Here is an 18,019-nt window from a genome sequence, read left to right as displayed (position 1 = left end):
CTGATTCTGGAAAATAACAAACTGAAATCAGAGGAGCAACAATCCAGATAACGCCTCGCATTTCATTCTTTTAGTTGGCTTGTTCATGTTTTCACTATTTTCCATTAGTTCTGCCATTTAAAATTTCAAAGATCTTTAAATAGGATATTTACAGCTGAATTTTCACCCTCTCTTGTTCTTCAAAAGCAGGGCTGTGTCTTACCTCTGTGTTCTCAGTGCCTAGGACAGTGCCTGCCACTTGGTAAACACTCTGTAAAACTATGAATAAATGAGATGAAGTAATATAGCTTTTTACCAATGAGCATTCTGTTTAGGGCATTTCTGTATCTCTAACAGTGAATAATTAATATGTATGATAATGACGTAGACTTTGGCAAGATCCTGAAGCATCAAGGAATTTGTTTAATATAATTTTGTTTTGTATCATTGTATCAAATGCAGTTTTTATTTTTTAATAAAGCTGTTTTTTAAAAAATTTATTTGAAACACTTTTTTGTGGGTTTGTATGTGTGTGGAGGAACTGAGGATTGAACCCCGGACCTCGTGCATGCCAAGCATGTGCTCTGCCACTGAGCTATACCCTCCCCACCATCAAATGTACTTTTTAATGTTTGCCTCTTAGAAAATTAGTAATGACTCTGTCTAAAGTAGGTACGTTGCTTTCTGTTAACCGGAAAAGGTGACTTATCCAGTATTCACTGAGCATCTTTCATCTTATTATTAGGCAGGACAGTGAGAATCTCAAGGTATAACTTAGAAGTGATTATACCCTAGCTATGAAAAAAAATTAATGAAATGAAACAATTGAGAATAATATTAACCAAGAATGTAACTAAGCTGTATGTGGTTGGAGAAGTTTGAGGAGACAGATGGAGATCAGAGGAGACTAGCACAGGAGTTGGTGTTACCGAGGAGGATGGCTTGAGCCACGCCTTCCACGTGGGTAGGTGGGTTGGAGGTGGAAAGCACGGTCATCTGTCTGGGAGCAGGACCTGTACTGAGAAGATGTCATGTACTAGATCTATTTCTAATACGTACTCCCAGTGAAGAGACATGATCTTTGCTGAATATTTTACCATAGAGTTGGGCTTCACATGTTTCTGTTTTCTGAGGTTTTAAAACATTTTCTAAGTAGCGTGTTTTTGTATTTTGTGTAGGTAACAGCTAGGAGTAATATTTTATTTCCTTTTTTACAAAGAAAAATTTTATTACTTGGCACATTTGTAAGGAAATGGTCTCCAGAGGCAAAATTTATTCTTGGGAACTATTTTAAAAGGTACACAATTTTAAAAGGGGTGGATATAGCTCAGTGGTAGAGTATGTGCTTAGCATGCATGAGGTCCTGGGTTCAAACCTCAGTACTCCCATTAAAAATAAATAACCCTAATTACCTCCCCCCAAAAAAATTTAATTAAAAAAATTTTTTTAATCTGAAAAAAAAACTTTTTTTAAAAGGTAGACAATTTGAGAAGTGCTTTTTGGAAATGTTACTGATAAACATTTCACATATTTAACATACTATGTAATTGTTTCAAAGCTGTATTTTGTAACAGACCTACATCAGTAGGTGATTTGACTCTAAGAGAAAAGAGTCATTCATTTAAATTTACATTGACATTTCTTATCTCACTAGTAATAATAAGCATTTTGTCTTTTCTTCCTGCAGATTGAATTTGAATGCATAAATGAAAAAAAGAGGCAAAAGAAGAAAAGCTATAAGAATTCAGGGATTATCAGTGTGAAACAGTGTGAGGTTAGTCGCTCTTAACTACTTACAGTGTAATGAGGTCGCATTACAAGTTTTCTTTCAATATGGTGTATATCAAACAGACATGTTGTTTGTACAGTTGAAAATTACATGAGCATCTGGGCGGCTTTAGGGCAAAGAAGAGAGTAGGAAATTTAAAGAAATCTTTCAAGTAACTTTGCAACCAAGGTTTAACAACTTTTTTAGCACAGGACAAAGAATATTGAAGTTTTTCATTATCTTAGGACCTATGAGGCACATTGGTATTTTTGCAGCATATTAGTGGAAATGGCTTGACCCAGCACGTCTATCCTGGTCCTAATTTCAAGATAAGATGTTATGTATGAAGGGAAAAAAAAATCTGAGAGATTTCTTACAACAAACAGGCGGGAGTTTGGGGTTTTTTTTTAAACACCTTTATTGTGGTGTGACTCCTGTACAGAAAACTACACACATTTCAGATGTACAGTTTGATGAATTTTAATAGATGTATATACACCAATAAAACCACCACCACAATCAAGATAGCTAACGTTTCATGTGGGAGTTTTTGATTTTTTTGTTTTTTTGTTTTTTAATCTTGTTATTATACTTGCTAAAGCTCTCAACATATTAGACTCATTACTAGTTTCTTAAAACTTACAGTGAGTGTATGTCATCTTTGGCTCTTAATATTCTAATCATTGCTATAATCATCTTGAAGTAAAATCTTCCTGATTCATGACGGGAAGGTGCGGGGGTGCCTTAAGCGCAACATGCAGGGATAGTCATCATATGTTTATATCATGTACTGTTCACTTTCAAATGGTTAAAAACAGATACCAGAGAGCTCTCTGCTTCTCTTGTGTAATAGGAGAGTTTTAATTTTCAGTTTACTGTTTGTTTTTTAGATTACAGTGGAATGCACGTTCCTTGATTATATCATGGGAGGATGTCAGCTGAATTTTACTGTGAGTAGCAGACTGAGTTTTTCAAAGTAGGCAGTAACATGTTGCTTTTTTCCCCTCCATTTTGCAATACACTTTCTTTTACTGCCAGACTGGCTTTGTGGTGAAATTGACACAGTCGGTTGAGTGTGGACTCCTCAGACAGGTTGTCAACAGTCACCCAGAGGCTTTTGGCCTTGTTGATAAGATCTGTTCCTCTTGCAAGAAAGCAGATATGTACACATCAGTGCTTACCCTGAACTAATGTAAATAATCAAAAGCATTAGTCAGACAAACACAAAAACCAAGCCTTACGTCTAAGTCATGGGTATAATCATTCATGATTTAAGACATCTAGAAAGATGAGAACAGCACGTTGCTTCATGGTGAGGGTTTTATTGTTTATCTGTGGGAAAACCCGTGGGTTCAGGCACTTGGTAGGAGATGGCAGAAGCAGGCTCTGGAATAAATGTTTTTGCGTCTCAACATTCAACATGTGTTTTCCTGGACATTGAGCACGGTGTCCTTGATATCACTTTAGTAAGGGCTTCAATTGTCATTTGGCAGGTGGGCGTGGACTTCACTGGCTCCAACGGTGACCCACGTTCTCCTGACTCCCTTCATTACATCAGCCCCAATGGCGTTAATGAGTATTTGACTGCCATCTGGTCTGTGGGATTGGTTGTTCAAGACTACGACGCGTGAGTATGACTCCAATACCTGTTTCCATAGCTACCCAGAAAGGGCAGTTTCTGTGTCATCTGCTGGGTCTCTGATGTAGCTGAGGGGATCAGGGTGCTGGGGAGAAGCAGCTTTCTCCCTAGTCTCTGGCTGTGATCAGTTACATTATGTATAGCTTGCTTGTTTAACAGCTCACTGAGGCTGACAGTGCTTTTGTTTCTCTGATCCGGTTTCCCTGGAGTTGACCCGTTAGGGATAAGTTGTCTGTGTTACTGAAGTCCAGACGACACATTCTGTAAACACTCATAGACACTATTTCTTAACCTATTTCCTTGGCAGTCATTGTCAAGTTTATTTTCATAATGGTGACTTTCAAGAAGTGCTGAAGGCTAGCTTGACAAAATTGCTGTAAAATATTTTGGAAAGATTCTCAATGGATAGATTTTGGTAGACTTTAAATAGGTCCCCTTGAAGGTTTACTAAACAATAGGAAAAACAATCCACATTAGTAATTTTTTGTTCTGGATCTGTTAAGGCACAGTTTTCACTTATTTTTGCCTGTTATTTTATGATAAAAAATAAGGAGCATGTCTCCTTAGTTGACACGTTCCATATTGATGGAACTTTTCATGAATTTGTTATGACATTTAAAAAGATGAAGTTTTCAGGCAAATGCAAGCAAATCTTAAGCAAAGGAGTCAGTTCCAATATCAGCCTAGTACAATTTCAGGCAAAACTTACTAAATCTAATTTAAAAATTACTTTATAAGACACTTTGTTATATAATCCAGAATGAAAATATAACCACAGACATGTTTAATAACAGAGTGGTAAAGTATTTCAATTGAAAATAGCTAGAAATACAATAAAAATTTCAAAGGTAACACAATTGTAACCAGACTCAGATAAAAAGTACAAAGTTTACAGGCTTATATTCTCAGACTGCCCCCTTAACAAAAGGATGACTAAAGGAAATTTACCACAAGGAGATAAAAAAAATTCTTTAATGCTCTTTAATGATTAGAGTAACAACAGACTACCTAGAAATAAAAGATAATGGGAGAAATATATATGGTTCTGTCTTTATAGAGGAAAATTTCTGGCTTTATGTGCTTTTATTTTTAAACAAGATTTGCTTGTTAGTGAAATAGGTTTTCAACAAAGTAAAATTAAAAAATAGGAAGAAAAAATACAGATATAATAGTAATAGGAGATTCTTTGCACATATTAGCTACGATATGTCAGAGAAAATTTAAAATACTTTCTATATGATATTCATCTAATCCTCACACTTAACTGAGATAGGTAGTGTTACCATCTTCACCTTCAGATGACAAAACTGAGACGTAGCGGATAACGTGAGTGGTCCAGGGTCACTCAGCCGGTAACTGGTCATGACAGAACTGAGCCTGGGCTGACTGGCTCACAGCTGTGCTGTGCTGTGCTTCCTGTAAGCACAGAGTGCAATGACTCGGAAAGTTTAAAAAAACACACACCAAATTAATAAATTAAATGAGGAGATGAGTCTTTGCAAGTTCAACAGAATTTAGGAAAAACTCTGGCAGCACTGACCTCCAATAAAAAGAGGAAATGTATAGACTATTAATAATGAGATAGAGATTATAAGCATAAATTCAGAAAAAAATTAAAAATTATATGTTAATATTCTGTAACATCTTATGCTATTACATTGGAAAATCTGGATTAAAGGATTTTTTTTTTTAAAGCTGTAAATGACCAAAGTTGACCCCAGAGGCAGGGAACCAGAGTAGCCCAGCAACCGTGGAAGGAAAGAAATGGCTGGTCAAGGAGCCACTCTTCACAAAGGCACCAGCCAAGACAGTTTCATACATAAATTCTAGCAGACCTGTGAGGAATGAGTTCAAACCTGAGAGAATCAAGTGAAAAATATTAGAAAGTAATGAAAGTTCCAAAAGGTGGTCAGATACAACGTAAAGTAAAAAGTCAACGATTTTTTACCAGCCAGCAATAACCAAGTGAAGAAATTATTGTGGGTAAAAAACCACAATTCATAATATAATAAAAAATGACAATGAATGAGGGGTCTAGGGTCTTTAGTGATGGAAAATGACAAAATTTTTGTACTGAGGGACAAAGAAGGAAGCTTGTTTAAATGGAAACATGCCATGATTCTAGATAAGCAGATGTGATAATTGTGTAAAATACAACATTTGCCCCTGAATTAGTTAATTTTAATCAGAATTGCAGTGGAACCCTGGCAAAATGACTCTTAAAATTTTCTGAAAGGCAAAATGAATCAGAATAGCCAAGAAGTTTTTCAGAAAAAAAATGAAGGGGAGTTTGTTCCAGCAGGTATTAAAAGTTGTTTTAAAGCTATATATGTATATATAATTTAACTTTTTATTGACTTATAACATTATATAAGTTTCATGTGTATAATATTATGTATTAATTAAGAGTATGGAGCTTGTACGTGACCAGTAGAAACAATAAGCTGTCTTGAAATAGACCCCAGAGTGTATATGAATTCAGTATGTGATGGGGATGACATGTTAGGGGAAAGGATTGTAACAGCTGTCAAGCTGGACAGGAACTGAATGTGGATCCCTGACTCATACCTGGATATGTTAGGAAACTATTCTGTATAGAGTGTAGACAAAACTGCTGAAATGGAGACCCAAAACAAAGTGGTTTGGACCAAAGAGAGGTTAATGTCTCTTACGTGTTGCACGTCCGGAGGGGAGTAGTTCAGGTCTGAGGGGCGGTTCCACCACTCACAGCGTCCATCCTGGGGCCGAGGCAGCTGCTCTGATTGTCATCCTCTGCAGCCAGTGGGGCGAGGACAAAGGGACTGAGAGCGCACGTGCTCTCCCTTTTAGGGTGTGATTCAGAAGTGGCTGACGGGGAGGGTATAGCTTAAGCGGGAGCGTGTACCTCGAGTGGTAGAGCGCATGCTTAGCATGCACGAGGTCCTGGGTTCAATCCCCAGTACTTCCATTTAGGAAAAAAAAATTAAAAACAAAAAAAAAAAAAGAAAGACAGACTATCAACTGGGAAAAATACTGTGACATTTATGATGTAGGTTCTATCCTTAATGCAATTAACAGTTAACATAAAAAATATTCTTTGTAGAAAAATGAGTACATTCATTGCAGTGTTTTATAATGGCAGCACATTGGGTGGCCATCAGTTGGAGGAAACTCCACCCAGTGGAGTCCTTAGCAGCCACTCACATGGTGTTATTTGTTTGGGCCATAATCCTTTATCTGTAAACCTTTGGGGCCAAATACTCACACATTTGCTGCAGAAGTGTGAGAGTTTTGTAATATGTGGCATTTGCACCATGTTTCAGTGACCAAAGGAATGACTATTCATATCGAGTGGCATAAGTAAAGGCCATAAATAATTTCATGTTGTTGAGGTCGGGTGTTGTAGCCAAATGAGTTTTTGTAAACGAGTGAAATACCTCGTACTTTTTAGGACTTTATGGATTCATTTACATGTTTATTCAGTGAAATGACATACAGTATGTAGGTAGAAAAGAGTATGTTATAAAACATGAATATAAACTCCACTGTAATAAATATAGAGAGAGAGACATTTTTCTCCATCAATGCACAGAAAAATACTAAGAATGAGAATTGCCAAATATTAACATTGGTTCTCTCTGGTGATTATTGTGGCTAATCTTTGTTTTTGTATATATTTTTTGAAGAGTTTTGAATTTGAAAAAAATAAGCTGATATTGGTTTTATTATAAAGATAAAACTCTATTTTGAGAAAAACCATCATTTGCTGTTTTCAAATTTTCTTTCCAGTGATAAGATGTTTCCAGCTTTTGGATTTGGAGCTCAGGTGCCTCCTCAGTGGCAGGTAAGAGGGACCCGCATTGTAGAGCTTTGCCTCCCAGCAAAGCCAAAGTGGCCTCGTCAGCCTTCCTTTCCTCTTTTCACAGGTTTCACATGAATTCCCGATGAACTTTAATCCATCCAATCCCTACTGTAATGGTAAGTTAAAAATAAACACGAAGATTTTAAAATGAAAGCCTCACTAGTCTTTGTTACTTTTCTCCCCCCTGGGGTTTAAACCTATTCAGACTTCCTCTGTAGGTTCCTTTTTGTGACATATATATATATATATATTATTGCACTTTCTGTTGTTTAAAGTAGAATTACACCAAGTTGGTGGTGGTTGGCGTGGTGAAGATGATGGTGGTGCAGATCACAATGATGATGATAAAGATTGCAAGCTAAATCCTTCTACCTCCTGAGGGTTAATAGAACAAAAGAATTCTTAATCTTGAGGGTAGATCCATAAGAAGAATCATCTTATTTTCCCATAAAAGTTGATTCTAAAATAAACCTGCAATACAGTGACTCATTCGGTATATGGATTTTCTGAGGCTTTTCTCAGAGTAGCAGTTACTCTCTACAAAGAAAGTGTCCACCATCAGATTCCTTGCTATACAGGGCTCTGCAAGGAGATGGGGTGGCTCAAGGAACAAAGAATCGGGCTCCGAGAGTAGCTTACCTTTGTGTAGGAAGCGGGGTCAGACATTTGTTTTCATTTCCGCTTTTTCTTTCTTTCTGAAATATTCCAGTACCTCTTCCTTTTTACACCACTGAGCCATCAACGTAAAATGCCAAATCTCCCACAGAATTATATAAGACTGAACAGTTTGGAGGAGGAAAAGAGATAGGGCAGAGGAATAAAACTGTAGACAATAAGCTTATTTTCTGCAAAGGGTCCTTTTGATAATTATAAAATGTGTAGATTTTTCACTGAAGAGGGTGTTCTTTCTTTCTCTTCCTACAGAATGTTCATAAAGTAAAAGAGCATGAGCTTTGTGTCGAGGGTCGTTCGTTTGAGGATTTTCTCCTTTTTCTTTTTTTTTCCAGAACTCTTTTTCTCGTACTGATTCGGTGTTCTCTGATACACTTTCAGTGGCAGGCTATGACCTTTTGTATCCCTAGCCATAGGAAACTGGGAATATTTTTACGTTTCAGGATGACAGATTAGTGGATGCCAAAAGTTACTAAGGAAAGGGTAGGGGCCAGAGGGAAGTGAATATAGCTTTAAAAGTGCAACATGATGGATCCTTGGTTGTCCATTGACATTGACCACGTCATTGTCAATACCCTAGCTGCGATGTTCTACTAGAGTTTTGTCAGATGTTACCCTTAGGGAAAACAAAATACTTTTACCATGAATCTCTTTGTATCATTTCTTATAATTGCATGTGAATCTATAATTATCTCAAAATAAAAAGTTCACTTAATAATTGAAAAAAAAGAAACATGCTTCATGCTGCTGATGATATTGGAACAAATTTTTGGAAATTGTTGTAATTGGGTTTTACTTATTGCAAGTAAATTTGGATGACTTATAGCATGGGATAATTCGTTTCAGAAGTTGATTTAAAAGGAGCCCATCATTGGGCTGCCACCATGCGCAGCTTTTCCGCTTTTGCTTTAAAGTCTGGAAAGAAGAATCAGTTTGGTTTTAGACAAGGGAGATACTACACAGAAAAAAATACAGCCTTATTTTAAGGCAAGGAAATTTAATCCCCCTTTTCCCAATGAATCATTGAACTCAGTTGCCCAGAAAGAACACGTCTCACTTTCTTCCTGAGTGCAAAGGAACGATTTCGGCACTATTCAGTTTTAGTTGAGAAACTGAAGGCAATTGAAATTATGAAGATATTTCATTAATAGTTTTGTATACCTGTCAATTGAAGAGCAAGCTAGATGATAGAAATGGAAGAAAATACTATTATTGCTGTGGTTTGGGGCTCAGTTTTTCTACAGTGTGTATCGTTTCAGTAAGACCCTGCCGGCCTGTGTTAGTATTATTACTTTTGTTACTACTGGAGCTGCTGACCTCATGCATGTAAAATCACTTCTATGTGTGAATTAGTTGCATTCTCAGGTTTTTTGTAAGACCACTTATTCCTAAATTCAAGGTGCTTAGGACTCTTTTACTGGCACTTTTAAATTATTAATATAGAGGGTTGGTCATGTGAAGAAGCTTTTACAGCTGGTAAATATTTCTCTCCTTTGTGGATCTATGTTCTGTTGGACATTTCTTTAAGCAAATGTTTTGGTTTGCATTAAAAGTCTTTTAAGATTTCCTTGAAATCTTAGCAAGTACTGAGGGGAATTTTTGTAGGATTTCAGTATCTTAGCTACGTTCTAGACACCACTGAGTATCAGGGGCAGATTATCAGCAGTGCCTTAATCAGGAATGCTGTTCAGCTTTCCAATGGTCGTGCTATTGTGATCAACAATCTCTAAATCTCAGTGACTTAAAGTGATAATAGGTCATTTCTTGCTCGCTCTACAAATCCCTTTACTTGTTGGCAGGCAGCTGCTCTGCTCAATTTATTCTCATTCTGGGTCTCAGGCTGAAGGCACAGCCCCCACCTGGGATATGCTGCTCCCCTGGCAGAGGGAAGAGCAAGAGAATGGGTGAAAACAGGCAGTGGTTCTCAAGACATCTTCTTAGGCATGTGCATTCGTATGAACTGGTCAGAGTTAATCAGATGGCCCTGCCCAGTCTCCCGTTACAGAACACCCAGCCCAAGCCATGCCCAATAAACAAACGAATTAGTATTTCTGCAGCAAAATGCGATGAATAACTTGGAAGTGAATATTTGGAGTTGAAACAGTCTCCCATAGATACCATGCTTACCCTGTGAGTTATTGAGTAAACCCTTGGCTAGAATGAACGTTAAGTTTATAGCCATCTGGTATGGTTTTAGGACCTCTGTGTATGTAAAAGTTTTCCCATTTTATCAGTTACTTTTCCTTACCTCTTCTCATCAGCCGTATGAGGCAGCATCTCGTTCATGGTTATTTTTCCATCAGAATCTTATTCCCAAAACCTATCAAAATTAAGCAATTTGACACAACATTGTAAAATGATTATAAATCAATAAAAAATGTTTAAAAAAAGAAAATAAATTGATGAACACGTGAAAAAAATTAAGCAATACAACAGTCCTACTGTAGACTAGTGAATAATTTGGCTGAGATGAAAACAAATGCCTTCTACCAGGGGTGAGTAGAGTTTATAGGTTTTTGTGATGGAATATAGCTATGCGGTTCTGTAATACATACCTTAGAGGAACCCCTGAATAGGGCACTTTTGACTGTTTAAAGCACTGTATGTTGGTATATAAATTAAATTAGCCAGCATGGTGAGTAGTAAACAGTTAAATTGTACTTGAGAATTTTTAATCCTGCTTTTTTTTTGGTCTAGGAATCCAAGGCATTGTAGAGGCATATCGGGCCTGCCTTCCTCAGATAAAACTCTATGGACCAACGAATTTTTCTCCAATCATAAATCACGTGGCCAGGTTTGCAGCTGCAGCCACACAACAACAGACGGCTTCGGTAAGTGCCCTGTCGCGAGGGGACAGGGAGAGTGTGGATTGGCAGTTGCTCCTAGGGCCATTTTTCTATTTATTTTGTCCATCAAGATACAGAGGCAGGGCATGAAGCAATGACATGGTCGTGCTTGGCTTGGGAGTAACATCTCTTGTCGTTAAATTCGTGATCATTAAAAACAACACAACAGCAAAACAACCTTTATATTCATGAGTATTTTCTCTATCTTTTGAAATTTAAAAAAATGCCTGTTGTCCATGTTTTTGAAGTAGATTTTACAAGTTAAGGCTTGAGAAGACTTACCCCTTCAGTCGCTGTTGCAGATTACTTCCTAAAGAGACTTGCTTTAGCTAATCATTACCTGTTGGATCTTGGGTACCACATCTCGCTCAGCTTCAGTATTCTTAAATAAGGCAGGAATGACTACTTCATACAGTTGTCCAAAGTGTGAGAGGAGGTGATTCACATAACATGCACAGTGCCTGAGTCAGAGAAAACACGCATCATGTGATAGCTACTGTTATAAACCTTATTTCCATTTTAGACTCAAATGGCCCAAAACATGGAGTCAGAACTTTATGTAACACTTTATCACTCTCTAAAAAGATTTATCAGAGATGACAGGATTGAAAGATCCCCCTCCCCCCACCAAATTCACTTTTTTCCAGTATATTTTAGTTTGATAAACAATTCTGCTTCTTCCATATTTGATCTTTTTAGAACGGAGTTGCCACTTGCTCCCTCGATCGTTACTTTGACATATTTAATACTTCGGTTACGTCAAAGGGTTTATTCACATGCTAACTGGAAGTTTAATCTTTGACGTTTAGGTGTCTTGCTTCTGCTTATTTATGCCAGCCCTCTTTTGTGGTCTGTTGCACTTTTGATGACCCTGCAGTTTTTGTATCAGTAAATTTCCTTGTCACCAGAGAATCTTGGAAAATTTCTTGTCGATGGTTTCCTGGGTAGAGACTGGCCAGGCAGATGAGCAGGAAAGAGACTAAATGACTCATCGAGCTGGAGATGTCATTAACCATTGCTTTTATTGTTTGGGAGCTCAGCCTGCTCAGTGGACATAATCTTCTCTTCCGGCAGCAATATTTTGTGCTCTTAATCATTACCGATGGCGTGATCACAGACCTGGATGAGACCAGACAAGCCATTGTTAATGCTGCCAAGCTGCCAATGTCCATCATCATTGTTGGAGTTGGAGGTGCCGACTTCAGTGCCATGGAGTTTCTGGATGGCGATGGCGGAAGTCTCCGCTCCCCATCCGGCGAGGTAGCCATCAGGGACATCGTCCAGTTTGTGCCTTTCCGGCAGTTCCAGAACGTGAGTACCACTCCCTGCTGTTCTCTGTGGACTCGGAGGCATTTGAACCCAGACCTTTGCCCTCCCATAACCAGGCAGCTGAGTAGGTGACTGGGGTTAAAAATGTGAATTTTCCATTTGAAGACCCTTGACTAGATTTGGCAGTTTTGTTTCAGCTTGTATACTGTGTGACCCTTACACAATAAGTTGTTAAAACCGATGTTGTTGTGAATGTTTTGAAATATGTTTTATCTTCACCTGTGTAACAACAGAAAAGCTCTATGCAAATATATGATGAATTAAGCACACTGGAAATTGATTTGATGAAAATCTCTCGGGAGGCTGTTTTACGCAGTTTACTCCAGCGGTAACACCTTGTACAACTCTGGCCCGGAGTCGTAACCAGGACACTGACATTGATACAGTCAAGGTCCATTACAGCAGGTGCCCTCCTGTAGCCCTCTTATAACCACACCTGCTTCCCTCCCGCATTCATTTCCTTTTTAACCCCTGGCAACCACTATTATGTTCTCCATTTCTGTAGTGTTGTCATTTCAAGAATGCTGTGTGAAGGAGGGGAAGGGTGTAGCACAAAGTGGTAGAACGCATGCTTAGCATGCATGAGGTCCTGGGTTCAATCCCCAGTACCTCCTCTAAAAAAAGTAAATAAACGAATAAACCTAATCACCTCCCTCACCCCAGAAAAAAAAAAAAGAATGTTATGTGAATGGAATCATACAGTATGTATAACCTTGAGACTGGCTTTCTTCCCACCCAGCTGAATTCTCTGGAGAGTCTTCCCAGTCATTGAATGCATTCCTTTTTAACGCTGAGGGTACTCCTTGATGCGGGTGTACCAGTTTGCTTAACCTTTCACCCACTGAAGGACATCTTCAGCTGTTCCCAGTGTTCACCTGTTACACGCAAAGCTGCTATAAACATTTGTTTGCGGGTTTTTGTGTTTTTGTTTCTCTGAGATAAATATGCAGAAGTGCAGCTGCTGGGCTGTCTGGTTGTTGCATTTTAATCATTAAAGAAACTGCTGAACTTTTCTGGCACAGTTGTGCCATTTTATGTTCCAATATTCCAAGTGAGGGTGGGGTGGGGAGGTAGAGGGTGGGTGTGTATTAAAAAATGTGGTAATATGAGGGGTCTTTGCGGTGAAGCAGTTCTGTATCTTGATTGTGACAGTGGTTACACAGATCTACCAGATGATAAAATTACACAGAACTATACACACACACGCAAATGAATGTGTGTAAAAACTGGTGGAATCTGAGTTAGTCCTGTGAACTGTGTCAATGTTCATTCCCTGGTTTTGATGCTGTACTATAGTTATGTAAGATGTTACATCTAGAGGAAACTCGGTGATGGTTACATGGGATCTCTCTGTACTGGTTTTTTTTTTTTTTTTTTTTTTTTTTTTTTTAGGTTGGGGGTTGCAATTAGGTTTATTTTTATTTATTTATTTATTTTTACCGGTACAGGGGATTTAACCCAGGGCCTCGTGCGTGCTAAGCATGCACTTTACCACTGAGCTATACCCTCCCCCAACTCTGTACTATTTTTGCAACTTCCTATGAATTTGTAATTATTTCCAAATAGAAAGTTTTTGAAAAATGAATATCAAGTGAATGAAAGACCCATATTTAAAAGTTAAAAAAAAAAATCATTGAATGTCAAAATGCTGGCACCAAAAAAGGACTTGACAAATGTTAGGGAGCATAATAAAGCACCCCCAGGTGACGCTGGTTAGTTTAACTCCATGTTTCACGGACTGTCCCTGAGACAAGCCCGGGAATCGGGAAGTGCTGCTTTTTCCTCTTGGGTGATGTGTTCCTCGTCTTTTATCAAAATGGCAGTAAAAACGTGGTTGCTAATAAAATCACTTTGCTTTTAATTACTCCCCAGGCTCCCAAAGAAGCGCTTGCTCAGTGTGTCTTGGCGGAGATCCCCCAGCAGGTGGTGGGTTACTTCAACACATACAAACTCCTTCCTCCCAAGAACCCGGCTGCCCAGTGAAAGGAGCTGTGTGGTCTGTGGTCACCGCAGCGGGATTCTTCTGTGCTGTGTGGGGCGACGGCTTCCTCTCTGACACCAGATCATGAATCTGTCATTTTGCCTGGTTTTCCCCAACCCCAGCATTTAGGATATAAACCTGGTTCTGTGGATTATTCTTTTTATGCTTTTTGGGGAGGAAAGTGCTAAGTTAATCTTTGCCCAGTCAATTCAGTGATTGCTAGTAATTGCGGTGAGGCTGTTTGCTCAGGAACCAGTGTGAGAAAAGCAGATTTTGTCGTGGTGGTTGTTTGCTTTCATAGGATGAAAATGGTGTTTTTGAGTATATGTTAATTGAAAGAATCGCAAATTGTTAGAATGATGGGATTTACAGATGGGTATACACTGTTTGCTCCAGGCAATAAATGTTTTATAAGCCAATGTTCATAGCTGATGACAAGAGCTTCTTGAATTAGATAGTGTTAGAGGGGAAGATATAGCTTAGTGGTAGAGTGTGTGTTTGGCATGCATGAGGTCCTGGGTTCAATCCCCGGTGCCTCCATTAAAAAAATAATAATGATCAATAAACCTAATTACCTCCCCCCTCCCCCCCAAAAAACTGAATTAAATTAGATGATATTGAATTTGTTCCTATAACTATATTTAGTGCTTTTCCATGGGATAGAACTAACTTCACTTGTACCTGAATTTTGCTGCAGTTCAGACATGCATAGTTCAACGCAGCATGCATTCCTACAGGACTTCATGAAAAATACTATGAGAAGGGAAGGCATACATTCAGTTCTTAAAATTGTACAATCATCACGTAAAAAGAGCCTCATGTAAGTAAGCCCTTTTTATTTCCCTTCCTAGATCTTTTATTTTCATTATGGAATACTATAAACATGGTCAGATGCAAACTCTTCCCTGCCTGTATGAGACACTCAGGATTCTTTTTCTGCAGAGATGACAGATTGTCCTAGATTGAGCGTTGTTACCTTATTTTAATTGGAGTTTGTCAAAATGGTCAGCCCTGCTTTGTCTAGGAAAGCTGTAAGGACAAAACAGAAGGAGAAATTCAGAATTCCATTTCCTTAAAACTAATGAAAGTCTTAGTTATTAAAAAAAAATTTTTTTTTACTTTCCTTGCTAAGATCCCATATATTGATTTGTATACTTGTATAAATTCATTAAGATATTCTCTCCTTTTTTTCTTTTTTTTTTTCGGTAACACTTTTAGTCTGATTTTTTAAACTCATGATAGTGGTTATTAATTAAAATCCCATTTGACATTTTAATAATGTGCTATTTCCTAAGCCCAGAATATTTTGTATTAAGCGTAAAACCTGTTGTAATTAGAAACAAAAAATCCAACTGTTGCATAGGATGGAGTGGTTGTTACATGCTTTTTATTAGAGTAGAATTTTTTTCCTAATTTTTACCTTTAGAACGTAATTCTTAGCAAGTGTTACATGTTCAGAATAGATTCAATAACGTCTTACTGAGGACCTGTGCACTAAGTACTGTGCATATCCGTATAGTGGCCACTCATCTTTAACATTCGCAACTGTGTGTTCATCACACATCCTTCAGTGGATCCACCCTGTGCCATTCATTCCTGTCACTGTTGTTGAAAACATGCACCACAGCTCATGTCTTTTGTTCCCTGAAATTTCTGAAAGACGTGAGCTCTCAGCCGTGAGCAGCTCTTGGCTTCTCGGAAACAGCTCATTGCCAAGGTCAGGCTGAGGAGAGGGGGACCTGCTTGCCATCGTGGTTGCCTCGTCCAGGTGAGCCGTTACCACCCTCCCGCTCGGCCGGCTGGCCCCTGGGTGTGTGCTGTTGACCTGAAGGCATTAATGAGCAGTCTGTTACCCTGTAGCATGTCTCCTTAGTTGACACGTCCCTTTGACATCAGTTAGGGGAGAAAAAAGAACTGGTGCGTCTTCCCCTGGTCTGAGCCTTTCTTGTCTAAGATTTTCTGGTTGCAATTCTCTTTCCGTGCTTAGAAACAGCATATGTATGTTGCTGTTGTTTTCAGAATTTTCTTTTTAAACACATGAAGCCTTTAACAAACTGGTTTACTATATTCTCAGTCTGTGGTAAAACAGATAGAAGGTCTCCTGTTTGAAGCTGGGGCGCGGTCCAGAGCCCTGCTCTCCAGGCCTCCTCCCCACTCTCCTTGACCAGATCCTGGTGGCGCTGGAGTCCCCTGCACAGGACCCCTGGGAAGCGCTGGTCACGCGCACTCATGGTTCTCATCGGCCACATAACAGTGCTGCTGACACCACTGTCCCATTGATGATTTGGTCTTCAAAATTTTCTGTTCTGATTTTAACCAAAATTGTTCCCTTTTGAAAATTGCTTTTGTATTATTCAGTCTTGACCTGGGTCATCAGGAGATGCTGTTATTCATAAGGACCACGATTCCAGCAAATTAGGGTCGCTGATAACCTTTCTGCAGTTTTGAATCAAAGCGTTTACAGTTTCTAAATTACCGTTTTTATAAAATTCTTACAATTTCAACGTTTCACCTCATCACATACTGGTTTAATATTGTTTTATATTAAAATAGCCCTTTTCCCTATTATGCCGGCTTTCATTCAAGTGCTGTTAGTTCTTTTTCTTTTTTCTTTTTTTTTATTGAAGTACAGTCAGTTACAATGTGTTGATTTCTGGCGTACAGCACACTGTCCCAGTCATGCATATATATATATGCATGCATATACACATATATTTGTTTTCATACTCTTTTTCATTAAAAGTTGTTTCAAGATATTGAGTATAGTTACCTGTGCCATACAGAAGAAATTTGTTTTTTATCTATTTTTATACATAGTGGTTAAATTTGCAAATCTGAGACTCCCAAATTTATCCCTTCCCACCCCCTTTCCCCTATAACCATAAGATTGTTTACTATGTATGCAAGTCTGTTTCTGTTTTGTAGATGAGCTCATTAGTGTCCTCTTTTTTCTTTTTCCTTTTTTTTTTTTTAGATTCCACATATGAGTGGTATCTTAAGTGCCATTAGTTCTTAAAATGTATTTAGAGAAAAAATAACAAGTTGACTTTCACACCTCATATGAACAGATATACTACAGACATGCAGTGGGGGTGACGGTGCCCTGGATAGACGTAAAGTTTCTTGCATCTGCCTGAACTGAGAAGATAGTATACCAGTTAGCACTGTCGTGTCGCCTTGTGCTTAGAATTGAAAATTTTTAAATCGTAAAAATTTAAAGTCAGAGCAGGGATTTACAGCTGTCCACTTGGGTAGTGCCTCAAGCAGCCTTTCCAGAGTAAATTTAGGGCCCCCTCACTGCTTAACGCTTTATTTGACCTGCTTTGCCATTTTCATTTTGTAAATTTTCTGGGAAGTCATCCTCAGTAAGTTTCTCCTCGTCTCTTTCTGTGTGTGGTGGATAGTCAGGGGAGTGACTCATCAGGTCAGCCGGAAGTTTGGTTGAGGTCACGAGAGACTGATTTTTGCTTGTCCGGATGTCATACTTGATAATAAGTGTATGTTACTAATGTATGAATTGATGTTAAATGTATCTTCCACTTGAATTCCCTTTGGATAAAATTATTTCTTGATGTGATACAATAATTCCTTTTTTTGGTTTTTATTCTTTCTCTAAATGTTACCAGTTGAAAAGTTAGAAATAAAGTGAATATAGTATTTGAAGTGACCTGTATTCCATATTTTACTGAATTAAACACTGGGGTGGGGGGTTATTTTATGGGATTTATTCATGTCAAAGATATTGAATACATTCAAGATACTCCTCAGGGTGCAGTAAGGGGCAGGTTCTCAGCTTAGTTAGATAGTGCACTGAGACATGGCGCTCAAATCCTAATAGTTGTGTTAAACAGGAGAGTTTACCCACCTGACATTAAAAAAGATGCTTCCATTACAATGTAGTCATTGGACAGAGCCTTGGGGATACAGTGGTCACCTAGGCAACCAGTTGCTGCCTTCATAGAAA

At 38.4% G+C, this 18,019-nt stretch overlaps 1 protein-coding gene across 2 annotated transcripts in view; it reads left to right on the top strand.

The window, feature by feature from the left end:
- Nucleotides 1-17,718, top strand: part of CPNE3 (copine 3) — a 35,749-nt gene extending 18,031 nt beyond the window's left edge. For both annotated transcript variants that reach the window (XM_015237682.3, XM_072951724.1), the window contains exons 9-16: nucleotides 1,667-1,753; nucleotides 2,638-2,697; nucleotides 3,241-3,374; nucleotides 7,155-7,209; nucleotides 7,292-7,343; nucleotides 10,597-10,730; nucleotides 11,820-12,056; nucleotides 13,947-17,718. In XM_015237682.3, the coding sequence (XP_015093168.1) occupies nucleotides 1,667-1,753; nucleotides 2,638-2,697; nucleotides 3,241-3,374; nucleotides 7,155-7,209; nucleotides 7,292-7,343; nucleotides 10,597-10,730; nucleotides 11,820-12,056; nucleotides 13,947-14,057 (870 nt within the window). In that variant the 3' untranslated portion in view covers nucleotides 14,058-17,718. The remainder of the gene's footprint in view (nucleotides 1-1,666; nucleotides 1,754-2,637; nucleotides 2,698-3,240; nucleotides 3,375-7,154; nucleotides 7,210-7,291; nucleotides 7,344-10,596; nucleotides 10,731-11,819; nucleotides 12,057-13,946) is intronic.
- Nucleotides 17,719-18,019: the final 301 nt, after the last annotated feature.

Source organism: Vicugna pacos, chromosome 29 (genome assembly GCF_048564905.1).
Source record: "Vicugna pacos chromosome 29, VicPac4, whole genome shotgun sequence".
In the NCBI taxonomy this organism is placed as follows: domain Eukaryota; kingdom Metazoa; phylum Chordata; class Mammalia; order Artiodactyla; family Camelidae; genus Vicugna; species Vicugna pacos.
The sequence above is the reverse complement of the archived record's forward strand: the minus strand, read 5'-3'. Positions and strand labels throughout refer to the sequence as shown.